Genomic DNA, 13813 nt, shown 5'->3' on the forward strand with positions numbered 1-13813 from the left:
TAATGACTCTTAAGTCATGTAATTTGGTGGCACATTAGAGGACTTGTGGCCAAAGTCATCAAAGTGTGGGGCCCACATCCACTAATACAAAAGACTTCTTGAATTCACAAAATAAGATACTTACACCTCTAAAGTGACAGATGAACTTCAGCAAAGAAAAGTTATATAAGATTAGGATCAAATTCAAAAGTGATGGCAAATGGTGGTGGATCCCACTGTCCACTAACTACAACTATTATATTTACTTTTTGATGGATAAACTTATGTCTTGAAAATCTATGTATATCATCAGCAACGCTTTAGCAAGTGTGGAGGAAATAAATATTTTGCCTCTTCTCAACATAGTTTAAAAAAAGGTCCCCTTGAGAAATATGAGCTACAACGTGTGGAGGTAAAGATATGTCCTTGCATGGAAGAAAAGTGCGAAGAATAACATAGAGATTATGCCTACGTCAGTTTCCTCCAGATGATTGCAAATAAGCTTCAAAGCAAAGTAAGTTAGAAGAAGAGTGTAATTTTTCTCAAAGACAGTATACAGGTTTTGCGCACCACCTCGATCTCGTTGTTCTGTTTTGGAGTGTTGGTTAATCCGGGCTTTCTTCTATGTGAAGTAAGAAGGAATAAGGGTATTTCTTGGAAAACAAGGTAAGAATTTTCCTCTCCTTGGTATATTTAAATTCTTCCAGGTCATGGCTAAATTGTTGGATGAGAATTATGGGATTAATAGTGAAAACTCATATTTTGACGTTGCTATTGTTGTATCAGTTATTCGGTAATTTTCTATGTTTTTTTTCGTGGTTGGAAATCATTGGAGTAACTTGGATATATAGTTGTAGTCTTCATTGATATATATTTTGAAGGAAAGAAAATATTGAAGAAGTATGTTTGATAATCATAGCCGAGTTTGCCGCTCGTTATATCATAGTTTGGGTGGTAAATTTTGTTGTGGGAGTTGCTAGTTGTGTTGTTGTATTACCTTGACCATGGTAGGTTTGAGGGAATGATAAGAACTGGGGAAATATCGCTTGTTTCATTGTAGGATTGGTTACCTTCTTTTACGGATTAAGAGAATTTTTCGTGTGGTTGACAATAATATTATTCGTGTTATTGATAATTATGTATTGCTGGATTGCTCTGGTTATTGTTATTGGTATATGGTATATGAGGGGGATCTTGTTACGGGGGAGATGCTGCCCAAAGTTACATAAATGAGCTACTAATTTAAGTTGCAGACTTAGACTTTACTCAACACTAATTTTGAATCTCCGTATGCCATGGTAGATTGAGTTGAGTTGTTTGAAGAATTTCTTGGAAGGTATTATAGACTCAACAGGGTTAAGGTATGTTAAGGCTATCCCTTCTATCTTTTTGGCATGATCCATATGATACAAACGAAACGAACAAAATACGCAACTTTCATAAATGACTCTATTCATAGAAATACTAGGGGTGTCTATATTATTGATTCCCCATGTGAATTATTATAATATCCTCTGTTCATGGGTCTCAGAAAAATACGTATTTGATAAAGTTTATACAAAAGGCATATTGATTTTTATGGCATTCTCAGAAATCTTATTAACGTATTTCTTATGCATTTCATGCATTTATACATGTACATTGACCCATGACCAGATGGTGTTATATACACATATATTATATGTATATGGGATATGAGAAAAAGGTTATGGTGTTATATACGCACCACCACCTGATCAGCTAGTATACATTGATGATTTGCCCACAGTGGCCGAGATGATATGATGGGATGCCCTCAGAGGCTTGATGATGTTATGAACGCATATACCTATGCATGGTATGACATTTATACACATATGCATGGCATTGTAAATATTATTGATTCACAGAGTTATTCAGATTTACATGTTGAGTCTTTTACTCCATGTTTCTCATGTCTATTATTTACTGATTTTCATCCCTTATATACTCGGTACATTATTTGTACGGACGTCCCTTTTGCTTGGAGGCATTGTATTTCATGCTTGCAGGTCCCGATAGACAGCTCGAGAGTCCTTCAAGAAGGCTATCAGCTCAGCGGAAGGTGTTGGTGCGCTCCATTTACTCCGAAGTTGCTTGTTTGGTCAGTATGATTTAGGCGTGTATTGTTTGGTATGGCGGGGTTCTATCCCGATCTTATGACGTTTATGTACTCTTAGAGATTTGTAGACAGACGTCATGTACGTAAAAGATTGTATGGCCTTATCGGCCTATGTTTAGTGTACGAGTAGTTATTTTGGTCTTATTGGCGATATGTCTTATGTATAAATTGGTATTTCATATTGTATTCTACTTATCTCACGTCCGCCTCTCCGGATCAATTATCTATGATAGTATGATACGAAAAGATACGTTATGTTGGTACTCGATTGAGTAAGGTAACGGATGCCCGTCGCGGGCCATCGGTTTGGGTCGTGACACATCTATGGTAATCGAATCAACATCATCTCTATGTATTTGACTCAGCATATTATCCGTATCATTGACAATTGAATTACTTTCAAGTGATACATCTTGATATACTTCATCATTTGTAACATACAATTCGCCATTTTCTGTCTCTGAATTTTGCATCTCTGGCACATCATATAAGTGTCTATCTTGACAGTTTAGGACAATTCGCCAATTTTCTCCCAACTTCGGATCATCAATTTAAAATACTTGCCTTGCTTGAGTAGCTAGTACAAAAGAATCATGTTCATATCAAAATATATTAACATTGATGCTCGTAAAATTTTTATCTTTTTGCATCCGTGCCTTCTTGCGGAAGATCAAACCACTTGCATTTAAATAACAGAACTGGATTGCCATTAAGATACTCTAACTCAATCATGTCAGTTATAATACCATAAAAATAAATCACCTCATTTTCATGATAGCCTTCAACAACTAGACCGCAATTTTGACTTTTACGTAGTTCATCGCGTCTTTGAATATGGTACCTAACACCATTTACAGTACATCCAATATATGTTCTTCCACGCACATCAGGTCCTATTGCCAAAGGATATAACTGAATGATAGACACTGACTTTTCCTTATTATATAATTGCATAATCTACGATGAAAATATTATTACTTTTAATTAGTAAAGAGGAAAACAAATTAGAATTTAAACACATTAAGATGATTCTTATCGTACAAAGTTACTTACTTTCCTTTTGAACCATAAAGGAAGTTGTTCTCTATGTTTCTCTTCTATATTCACAACAACTTGCTTCATCAACTCTTCTTTATGCTCCCTGTATGCAAAATAAATTACTTATAAATTATTTAAAATAGAAAAATAACAGTAGAGAGAAAAATAACTTACCGAAGAAAAGGTTCTACTTCTTCGCAATTATTCAACACATACCACCGAGCCATATCAAAATCTTTCTTTGGTATGGTATCATAGTTTCCATCTCCAAATGGTCTAACACACTTTGAGAATATGTCCAGAATAAGTTCATCTTTGTTACTAAATCCATCATCATTTCGATCTTCACGATTAAATCTTGTTTCGATGCCAGTACGATAAATAGAGCAAAATGTCAAACATTCATTAATAAGATAGCCTTTTGCAATAGAACCTTCTGGTCGTGCCTTGTTTCGCACATAACGCTTAAGCTTGCACAAATATCTTTCAGTTTTGTACATCTAACGATATTGTACCGGTCCCCCATACATAGCCTCTCGTGATAAATGCACAGCCAAATGTACCATAACATCAAAGAAAGCAGGTGGAAAGATCATCTCAAGCTTACACAATATTAAAATTATATCCTTTTCTAGTTGTTCTAAGTCATTTTTTTCCTCAATGTCTTGCAACATAATCGTTGAAAGAAATCGCCTAACTCAATCAATGCTGAAGAGACATCTTTATTTACAAATCCACGAATAGCAATAGGCAGCAGTCGTTGTAACAAAATATGATAGTCATGACTTTTGAGTCCAGTTATCTTATCATCATCCGCACTTACACGCCGTGAGATATTTGAAGCATAACCATCAGGAAATTTAACTGATTTTAAAAATTTACAGAACTCCTTTTTTCACTTTTTGACATATTATAACAAGCAGCTGGCATTGTATAACTAGAACCATTATCCTGCAACCATAGTTCTTTTCTTATATTCATATCCTTAAGATCTTGTCTTGCTTTATATGTGTCCTTAGTTTTCCCTTCAATATTCAGTATTGTCCCCAAAATATTCTTGCAAATGTTCTTTTCTATGTGAATGATGTCTAAATTGTGTCGCAACTTCAAGCTCTTCCAATATGGCAACTCAAATAAAATACTTCTCCTCACCCAATTCAACTCTTCAGGAAGACGTTTTCTTTTCTTATTATTTGGGTGTTTTCCTGGTCTATAAGTACTAAGAAAATTCAATTGCTGTAAGACATCATCTCCTGAGAGCTGTTTTGGTTTTAATCTTTTTTCTATCTTACCATCAAATTTTTTGCTTCTTCTCCATGTGTGCTTAGGTTCAAGATACCGGCGATGATCCATGTAACAGATTTTACTTCTTAACTTGTGTGAAGGTGCATCTTTATTGCAAGTAGGACATGCCATGTATCCCTTAGTACTCCATCCAGATAAATTACCTAATCCATAAGAAATAATATATGCTCACATTAGTTTATATTCCTAAACTATACTAAACTTACTTACAAATAGTATACTAGTAAAACTTATACAAAATCTTCTATTTAATAATTATTTAGACATCTTGGATAGTAAAGAATTTAAGAACTTACCATAAGCTGGAAAATAATTTATGGTCCATATAACAGCAACATGCATCTTGAAGGACTCCCCTGTTGATGCATCAAATGTATCGACACCTTCACTCCATAACTCATTCAATTCATCAACCAAAGGACGCAAATAAACATCAAAATCCTTTCATGGTGCTTGAGGACCAGGAATAAGCAATGACATTAACATAAATGGATCCTTAAAACATTTCCAAGGAGGAAGATTATAAGGAACTAGAATGACAGGTCACATACTATAAGTTGTACTCATGTTACCAAATGGATTAAAACCATCGGTTGCAAGACCAAGTCTAATATTTCGAGGTTCTTGTACAAACCACTGATGATTCTTGTCAAATTCTTTCCACTCTTCAAAATCAGCAGGATGCCTTAATACATTTGGCTCATCAAGACCTTTATCTTTATGCCAGCTCATGTCCTCACTTGTTTTTATAGACATAAATAACCTTTGAAGTCTCGGTTTTAATGAAAAATATCGCAAGACTTTATAAGGAATCTTTTTATCCTTTTCGTTATTAATTTTTCACCTTGAAGTACCACAATATGGACACTCTTGTCTATCTTTAAGCTCACCCCAATAAAGCACACAATCATATTTGCAAGCATGGATGGAAATGTTTCCTAATCCCAAACCTTGCAGCATGTTTCTAGCATCATAATATCACTTAAGAAGTGTCTCACCATTTGGCAATGCCTCTCTTAGTAACTCTAGCAACATATTAAATGACTTATTACTCCAATGATTGTACACTTCCAAGTATAGCAACTTCACAAGGAATGAAAGCTTTTAGAATTTCTGACATCCCGGGTATAATTCATGTTCAGCTTCTTCTAACAATTTGTCAAACTTTTTGGCTTCCTTCTCATGCATATTACCACATATATTATTACCAGTTATTGTCTCCCCCGAAAAATTGGCAAATGATCTTCCACTAACATTTTCTAACATAGCGTTAATTCCATTATTGTTTTCATGTTCTTCATCTTCATCTTCATCTTCATCTTCATCTTCATCTTCATCTTCATCTTCGATGTAAATTGCTTCATCTTTGTCTCTCCTTTGCGATTGTTCCCCATGGTATATCCATTGCACGTAACTTTCCGTAATTCCTTTTATCAAGAAGTGGTCATACACTACCTCTTGTGTTTGAAGGACATCGAACTTTAGAATTTCGATCAAAGTTTGACCGAACGAGTTGCATAAAAGATATAACACCCTCAATATATTGTTTAGAGAACTTCCGTTCATGCATCCAACCTTTATCCATGATCAACTGCACAAACATATCGACAAAGCAAGCTAAGTCAACCATGCGGTAATAATTGAGTTTTAATAAAGCAAAAGGGAAATGCATTTATAATATTTCAACATGTCATAAAACTTCTGCTGAGAAAATAATAAAGAAGAAAAGAAAAAAAACACAAAAATTAGGAGAATATTGCTGGACATAGTTCACTGTTTTATTAGATTATCTTGCCTAAAATCTAATTAAAACACGAAAATTATAGAAGATTTACGAAAGAATTAGGATCATGTAATAGGAATGTGTACATTATGATGAAACAAGTTTAATTGAATAACGAAACATGATCATGAACTCTTCTGGACGAAGGGACTACAAAAGAAAATTAAGAAAAAGAAGACTAATATATGAACGGAAAACTATTTTTGAGTTCAAATTTCTCTAGCTTTTCCCCTGAGAAGACTAAAAAGGTAAATCTTTTTTCCCATACGTTATTATTTCATAAGGTTGTGGTTATTTGAATTTATCTTTTATCTTGCAATATGTTCTGCTGCTCCTAACTTCTACAGTTGACTTGAGGATGGCATAGTTACATGGTTACAAGATGGTTACCAGAAACTCTTAAGAGATTTGTTAGTGAATTGGCCATACAATTTCCGTTTGATCCAAACTGCGCCTTCATGGCTAGAATAGCTAATTATAAGTGTTAGTTAGCTAATTACATTAGATTAGCATTAGTAATAAATAGTTAGCTAAATAAATTGAGCCTGTATATATACACAATTGTATAGCACTTGGGAGTATCAATCAATGAACGAAATCCTATTTCTCACTTCTCTCTGTTCCATTCATTCTTCTTCCCTCTATTCTCTAATCCCCCTTTCTCCTTCTAATGCTTTTCGTAGTGAAGGTAGTCTCTTCATTCCAGTGATATTTGCTTGTACACTGATTTCTTAAAATTTAGTGCAATATATGACTTCCTAATTTATCGTTTTCCTCTGAATCCCAGCCAAGTTAAGTAAATAAGTACCCATCTATCCATATATAAAAAAATCAAACTTCAATTCATTCTTACGACAAATCAATTCATAAATCAAAACTTAGTATTCGGATGTAAAGAATTAAATAGAGAGGAGAAGGCAACGACAAAAATAAAAGAGGAGAATTTACCAGAGTGGTCTGATAGCGACGAAGGGGAGGGCCAATAGCAACGAGATGCAGCGTCACGCGAGGGCTGCGGCGACAATTCGTTTTTCTGAAAAGGACGGATGAGGCGAGATGTTTGAGGGCTTGCGGTGACAATTTCTTGTTTGACAAAAAGAGTGACAAAAAGATTTTTTTATAAAAATAGAAGAAAAGGTGTAATCCAAAACCTGAACAGATTGAAGCTCCAATATGGTATCAAAGTTTGAAGAAGAAAAATTAATCAATTATGCTCACCTTGCTCATATGCGGAAAACTGAACAAAATATATATGTGAAAACACACTGTATACGGTCAAAATCGGGCCTACCCGATTTTGCTGTTTGATCGAGATAAGGGAGTTGCATCGGGGTAGTCTCGTAATAAATCAGATCCGAGTTCAAAGATGAGACATCGAGCCTAAAGATCGAAGTGTACGTTAAGACCGAGGCCAGCAACAATCGAGACCAAGTATGACCGACTTCGAGGGGAGCATAATAACAGAATGACAAGATATCCGTAACCGGTTGAAGATCACGATGAAAATTTCAAAATAGATAAAATCAAGAGCGGTTATTGATACCAATCATGGGATTTCGTAATTAGAATTGTACCATAACTAGGAATCCTCTAGTATATAAAGGGGAGTCCCCATCATTTGTAAGCATCTGACATTCACGAATATCAAGGCAATATAATATCTCTTGCTTCGGTTCATCAACTTACTGTTCTTTAAATTGTTCTTACTTCATTATTCTCGAGGGTTCATCAGCTTGAGGGCATTGTCCAAGTATTGGTTTGTTTTACATTCTTGTCAATTCGCATCGTTTATCTCTAAGTTAATCAACTAGTATTGAGCAAAATCGCGTTATCCTTAAAACCATGTTACAAGTTTAATTGTTACTCGATTTTTAGGGTAAAACAGTTTGGCGCCCACCGTGGGGCTAAGAATAATAGTGATTGTTCAGTACTGATTCTGGTAAAACACACTATTTTATGCTTGTTCTTGTCAAGTATCTTTGCTTTTAGGTTAAAACATGTCAAACTCACAAAACGCATCCACACACGGTGACAATGGTCTCGGATTCCATGGTGAAAACGAAAATGTGATTGCTCCAAGAGTCGAGGTGCCACAGGCTAATCTCGGGGGATCACCGGTTGTTAACCCAGTCGATGTCAGTTCGTACATTGCTCTAAACGCAGACCTAGGCGTAGATCTCGATGGGAGTGTATGCAGAGAAGGCCAATCTAGTGGCCAAGGAACACATGGCAGAGGAGACAAAAGAGTCAGTCTCCAAGTGAGATTCGAGATGATTCAGGTTCAGCAAGCTGCTATTGCTCAGTTACAAAATCAACATAGAGCTTTGAATAGGGTCGAGCCGGAAATTACTTGCCGTACCGAGCCAGTACCGGAAAGGTCGAATGGTAACGAATCGGGGGCTGATCCTGCGGTAATGAAAATGCTCGAGGAGCTCACCAAAAGAATTGAATCAGGGGAGAAGATAATCAAAGCCAACGATAAAAAAATAGAGACATACAACTCTCGAGTTGATCAGATACCGGGGGCACCGCCAATCTTGAAAGGGATGGATTCGAAGAAGTTTGTACAAAATCCGTTTCCTCCAAGTGCGGCTCCAAAGCCTATTCCAAAGAAGTTTCGTATGCCAGACATACCCAAATATAATGGGACCACCGATCCCAACGAACATGTTACTTCATATATATATGCCATCAAGGGTAACGATTTAGAAGATGATGAAATCGAATCTGTGCTGTTGAAAATATTCGGAGAGACCCTTTCGAAGGGAGCAATGATTTGGTATCACAACCTGCCACCAAATTCCATCGACTCATTTGCCATGTTAGCAGATTCTTTCATAAAGGCACATGCCGGGGCCATAAAGGTCGCAACGAGGAAATCAGACCTTTTCAAGGTAAGACAAAGGGATAATAAAATGCTGAGGGAGTTCGTGTCCCGATTTCAAATGGAACGCATGGAGTTGCTACCGGTCACAGATGATTGGGCCGTTCAAGCTTTCACCCAAGGGTTGAACGAGCAGAGTTCGATAGCATCATGTCAGTTGAAACAAAATTTGATCGAGTATCCAGCTGTAACTTGGGCAGATGTGCACAATTGATATCAATCGAAGATCAGGGCCGAGGACGACTAATTAGGAGCCCCTTCCGGTTCAGTACATCCAAACAGGTCGGCAGTTAAAAACCAGAGGGACGTCGACAGGGAGACAAGGTCGAACATAGACCGATATCAACCATATATCGCAGATCGAAGGAACAATGGTTCAGGATGTAATTCCGCCCGGAACGATCGACGAAGTGATCGAGGACAGAATTCTCGGGGACTTATGAGCAAAAGTGGTTTTGACAAGTATGCCGATCCTACAGAGGCACCTCAGTTATCAGAATATAACTTTAGCATCGATGCATCGGGCATTGTATTGGCAATCGGAAGGATCAGAGATACTAGGTGGACCAGACCTATACAAACCGATCCTTCCCAAAGAAACCGAAATTTGATGTGCAAGTATCATGGCACACATGGTCACAAGACCGAGGATTGCAGGCAATTAAGGGAGGAGGTAGCCCGTCTATTCAATGAGAGCTACTTTCGAGAGTTCCTCAGCGATCGAGCCAAGAATCATTTCAGAGAAAGGGACGCCAACAGGAAAAAAGAACAGGAGGAACCCCAACATGTCATTCATATGATCATGGGTGAGGTCGACATTCCACAGGGACCCATATTCAAATGCACTAAGGTGTCAATCACTAGGAAAAAATAAACTCGAGATTATGTGCCTGAAAGCACTTTATCATTCAACAACGAAGAAGAAGAAGGCATTTCTCAGCCCCACAACGACGTTCTGGTAATTTTTATCTTATTAAATAAAGTTCAAGTTAAGTGTGTTTTAGTGGATCCAGGTAGCTCGGTGAATATCATCCGATCGAGGGTCGTGGAGCAGCTCGGCCTACAAAATCAAATCGTGCCCGCAGCTCGGGTCTTAAACGGCTTTAATATGGCCAGTGAAACAACTAAAGGGGAGATTATTCTACCGGTGAACGTGGCTGGAACCATTCAAGATACCAAGTTCCATGTAATTAAGGGCGACATGAGGTACAATGCCCTTCTCGGAAGGCCTTGGATCCACAATATGAGGGCAATCCCTTCGACTCTCCATCAAATGATGAAATTCCCGACGTCAGACGGTGTAAAACAGTATACGGGAAGCAGCATGATGCAAAGGAAATGTTTGCGGTCGATGAGGTAACATCGATATCGACACTATCAACCTCGGAAAAGTCGAGCATCAAAGGTAAATAGGAAGTCAAATAGCAATCACAGCCACCAGCCTCGACCGAATCGGGGAAGTAGGAGATAGAAGAAGAGGAGGATTTTTTGACCCCTCAAAATTTTATTGTTCCTGAAGATTCTGACGCTACCAAATCAATGGTCGAAGAGCTGGAACAGGTTATATTGATCGAGTTCCTACCCGAGCGAAAGGTATACCTGGAAACGGGATTAACTCCCGAACTCAGGAAAAAGCTTATTCAATTTCTTATTGATAACATAGATTATTTTGCTTGGTCCCATTTAGACATGAAAGGTATCCCACCGGAGATAACGACGCATCGGCTAAGCCTGGACCCTAGGTTCAAACCGGTGAAGCAAAAGAGAAGTCCTCAGTCCGAGGTAAAGCACACATTCATAAAGGACGAGGTAACTAAACTTCTCAAAATAGGGTCCATTCGGGAGGTGAAATATCCCGAATGGTTAGCCAATGTAGTTGTAGTCCCTAAAAAAGGGAACAAACTTAGAATATGTGTAGATTATAGATATTTAAACAAGGCGTACCCCAAATATTCTTTTCCACTGCCCAACATCAATCGCATGATCGATGCCATGGCCGGCCACGAGATCCTTACTTTTCTCGATGCCTATTCCGGGTACAATCAAATTCAAATAAAACCGGAGGACCGAGAAAAGACTTCATATATCACCAAGTATGGTACATATTGTTATAATGTAATGTCCTTCGGGCTAAAGAATGCAGGAGCTACTTACCAACGCCTAGTAAATAAAATATTCGAAGAATAAATAGGTAAATCAATGGAAGTTTATATTGATGACATGCTAGTTAAGTCCCTGCACGCAGAGGACCATTTGGCTCATTTGCAGGAAATGTTCTAGATTTTAAGGAAATACAACATGAAGCTCAACCGCGAGAAATGTGCTTTCGGGGTCGGTTCAAGCAAGTTCCTTGGCTTTATGGTATCGAATTGGGGGATCGAGATCAACCCCGATAAAATCAAGGCTATCGAAGATATCACCGTTGTGGACAGTGTAAAAGTCAAGCAGAGGCTGACTGGATGGATAGCTGCCTTAGGCCGATTCATTTCGAGGTCGTCGGATCGAAGCCACAGATTTTTCTCTCTACTCAAAAAGAATAACGATTTCTCCTGGACCCCGGAATGCCAACATGCATTAGAGGAATTGAAGTGATTCCTATCGAGCCCACCACTGCTTCACACTCTAAAGGCAGATAAGAAACTTTACTTGTACTTGGTAGTATCGAAAATCGCGGTAAGTGGTGTCCTAGTTCGTGAAGAGAAAGGTACGCAATTTCCTGTTTATTATGTAAGTCGAACTTTAGGAGAAGCAGAAACTAGATATCCACACTTGGAGAAATTGGCACTTGCACTGATAAGCGCCTCTAGAAAGTTAAGACCATACTTTCAATGTCACCCCATATGCGTATTAGCCACTTACCCATTTCGTAATATTTTGCACAAGCCCGAACTATCGGGCCGATTGGCCAAATAGGCTGTCGAACTCAGTGGGTACGATATCGAATATCAACTCCGGACGACCATCAAGTCTCAAATTTTAGCGAACTTCGTGGCCGATTTCACGCCAACCCTCATACTCGAAGTTGAAAAGGAACTCTTGTTAAAATCGGGTACATCATCGGGGGTATGGACCCTCTTCACAGACGGTGCTTCGAATATGAAGGGGTCCGGGCTAGACATCATTTTGAAGCCGCCCACGGGTAGCACTATAAGGCAATCTATCAAAACTTCTAGGTTTAATAACAATGAGGCCGCGTACGAGGCCATGATTGTAGGTCTCGAGCTAGCTAAAAGCTTGGGAGCAGAAGTCATTGAAGCCAAGTGTGACTATTTACTGGTGGTGAACCAAGTAAACAAAACCTTCGAAGTTCAAGAGGATAGAATGCAAAGGTATTTGGACAAACTGCAGGTAACTTTGCACCATTTCAAGGAATGGACTTTACAACATGTACCTCGGGAACAAAACAGTGAGGCCGATGCACTTGCAAATTTGGGGTCATCGGTCGAGGAAGATGAGATCAGCTTGGGGACTGTCGTTCAACTCTTGAGATCCGTGATCGAGGAAGGTCATGCCGAGATAAACTCTACAAGCTTAACCTGGGATTGGAGGAATAAATATATTGAATACTTGAAGAACAGAAAGCTCCCATTAGTCCCTAAATAGTCGAGGGCCCTACAAACCAAAGCTTCTCGATTCACATTGGCTAAAGATGAAACATTATATAGAAGGACATTCGATGGACCATTGGCAGTATGCTTAGGACCAGGGGACACCGATTATGTTCTATGAGAGCTCCATGAAGGCACTTATGGTAACCACTCTGGCGCTGAATCACCGATTCACAAAATCATTAGAGCAGAATACTACTGGGATAGCATGAAAAAAGACACTAAGGAGTTTGTTCGAAAAAGTGACAAATGTCAAAGGTTTGCACCGATGATCCATCAGCCCGGAGAACAACTTCATTCAGTCTTATTGTCATGACCCAATTTTTCCTCCGTTGGGTATCGTGATGGCACCTAGTCTTATGGACTAGGTAAGCCTAACATTTATTAAATAACAACAATAATTAAATAACATCTAACAATCTTTGAAATAAAAACCTCCAAAATAAAATTACAATTCTCCAAAACCGGTAGTACAAGTCATAAGCTCTACAGAGTGCTTGCTAGAAAACTTCCAAATACAACTGTCCAGAAATAAGAATAAACACTGCAAAACGAAAACTTGAAGGTGACTCCGAAGCATGCGAACGTAACAACAGGTTTACCTTTAGTCTTCACAGCAACGACCCGCACAACTGCTAACGACAAATACCCAGATCTGCACAAAAATATGCAGAAGTGTAGAATGAGCACACCACAGCGGTGCCCAGTAAGTATCAAGACTAATCTCGGTGGAGTAGTGACGAGGAATAGTCAAGAGACCCACTAGTCTAATAAACTGAACGGTATAAGTATATGAACAACAGAAGTATGATGTCTATATAAAGACTATGCAATATGACTCACAATACAATAATGGAAATAAGGAAGGAAACAACAAGTATTAGCGGAATATCATGAAAATGACATAGACAAAGTGAATGGAACACAACCTAAATTCGGAATCACAAATATAGCAAGGACAAGTAATAACTCAGCAACTACAACTGCTTTTACATCAGGTTTTAGTCAACAACTCCACGAAGTACCGAACCTCGGACAAATCACAACTCACAGGTCTCAATACCTGAACCCTAACA

The 13813-nt window shown here is 38.3% G+C and overlaps 1 protein-coding gene across 2 annotated transcripts; it reads right to left on the reverse strand.

Moving 5' to 3' along the window:
• Positions 1-2444: 2444 nt before the first annotated feature.
• LOC117275493 (uncharacterized) lies at positions 2445-7516 on the reverse strand. Of its 2 annotated transcripts, none has more exons than XM_070180283.1 (5): positions 7194-7516; positions 4759-6053; positions 3374-4605; positions 3173-3260; positions 2445-3076 (listed from the first exon to the last, which is right to left on the reverse strand). In XM_070180283.1, the coding sequence occupies exons 3-5, from the start codon at positions 3655-3657 to the stop codon at positions 2756-2758; spliced, it is 693 nt and encodes a 230-aa protein (XP_070036384.1). In that variant the 5' UTR covers positions 3658-4605; positions 4759-6053; positions 7194-7516; the 3' UTR covers positions 2445-2755. The 2 variants fall into 2 exon arrangements, with proteins under 2 accessions (XP_070036384.1, XP_070036380.1); XM_070180279.1 differs by having other exon boundaries at positions 3332-4605; positions 7194-7495.
• Positions 7517-13813: the final 6297 nt, after the last annotated feature.

Source organism: Nicotiana tomentosiformis, chromosome 1 (assembly GCF_000390325.3).
Source record: "Nicotiana tomentosiformis chromosome 1, ASM39032v3, whole genome shotgun sequence".
NCBI lineage: Eukaryota > Viridiplantae > Streptophyta > Magnoliopsida > Solanales > Solanaceae > Nicotiana > Nicotiana tomentosiformis.

Coding starts and splice junctions, on each gene's coding strand:
- LOC117275493 (XM_070180279.1), bottom strand. CDS start 3,657: ATGTACAAAACTGAAAGATATTTGTGCAAGCTTAAGCGTTATGTGCGA. Junction 3,261..3,331: donor GAAGTAGAACCTTTTCTTCG/GTAAGTTATTTT, acceptor TTTTGCATACAG/GGAGCATAAAGAAGAGTTGA. Junction 3,077..3,172: donor CTTTATGGTTCAAAAGGAAA/GTAAGTAACTTT, acceptor TTTTCATCGTAG/ATTATGCAATTATATAATAA.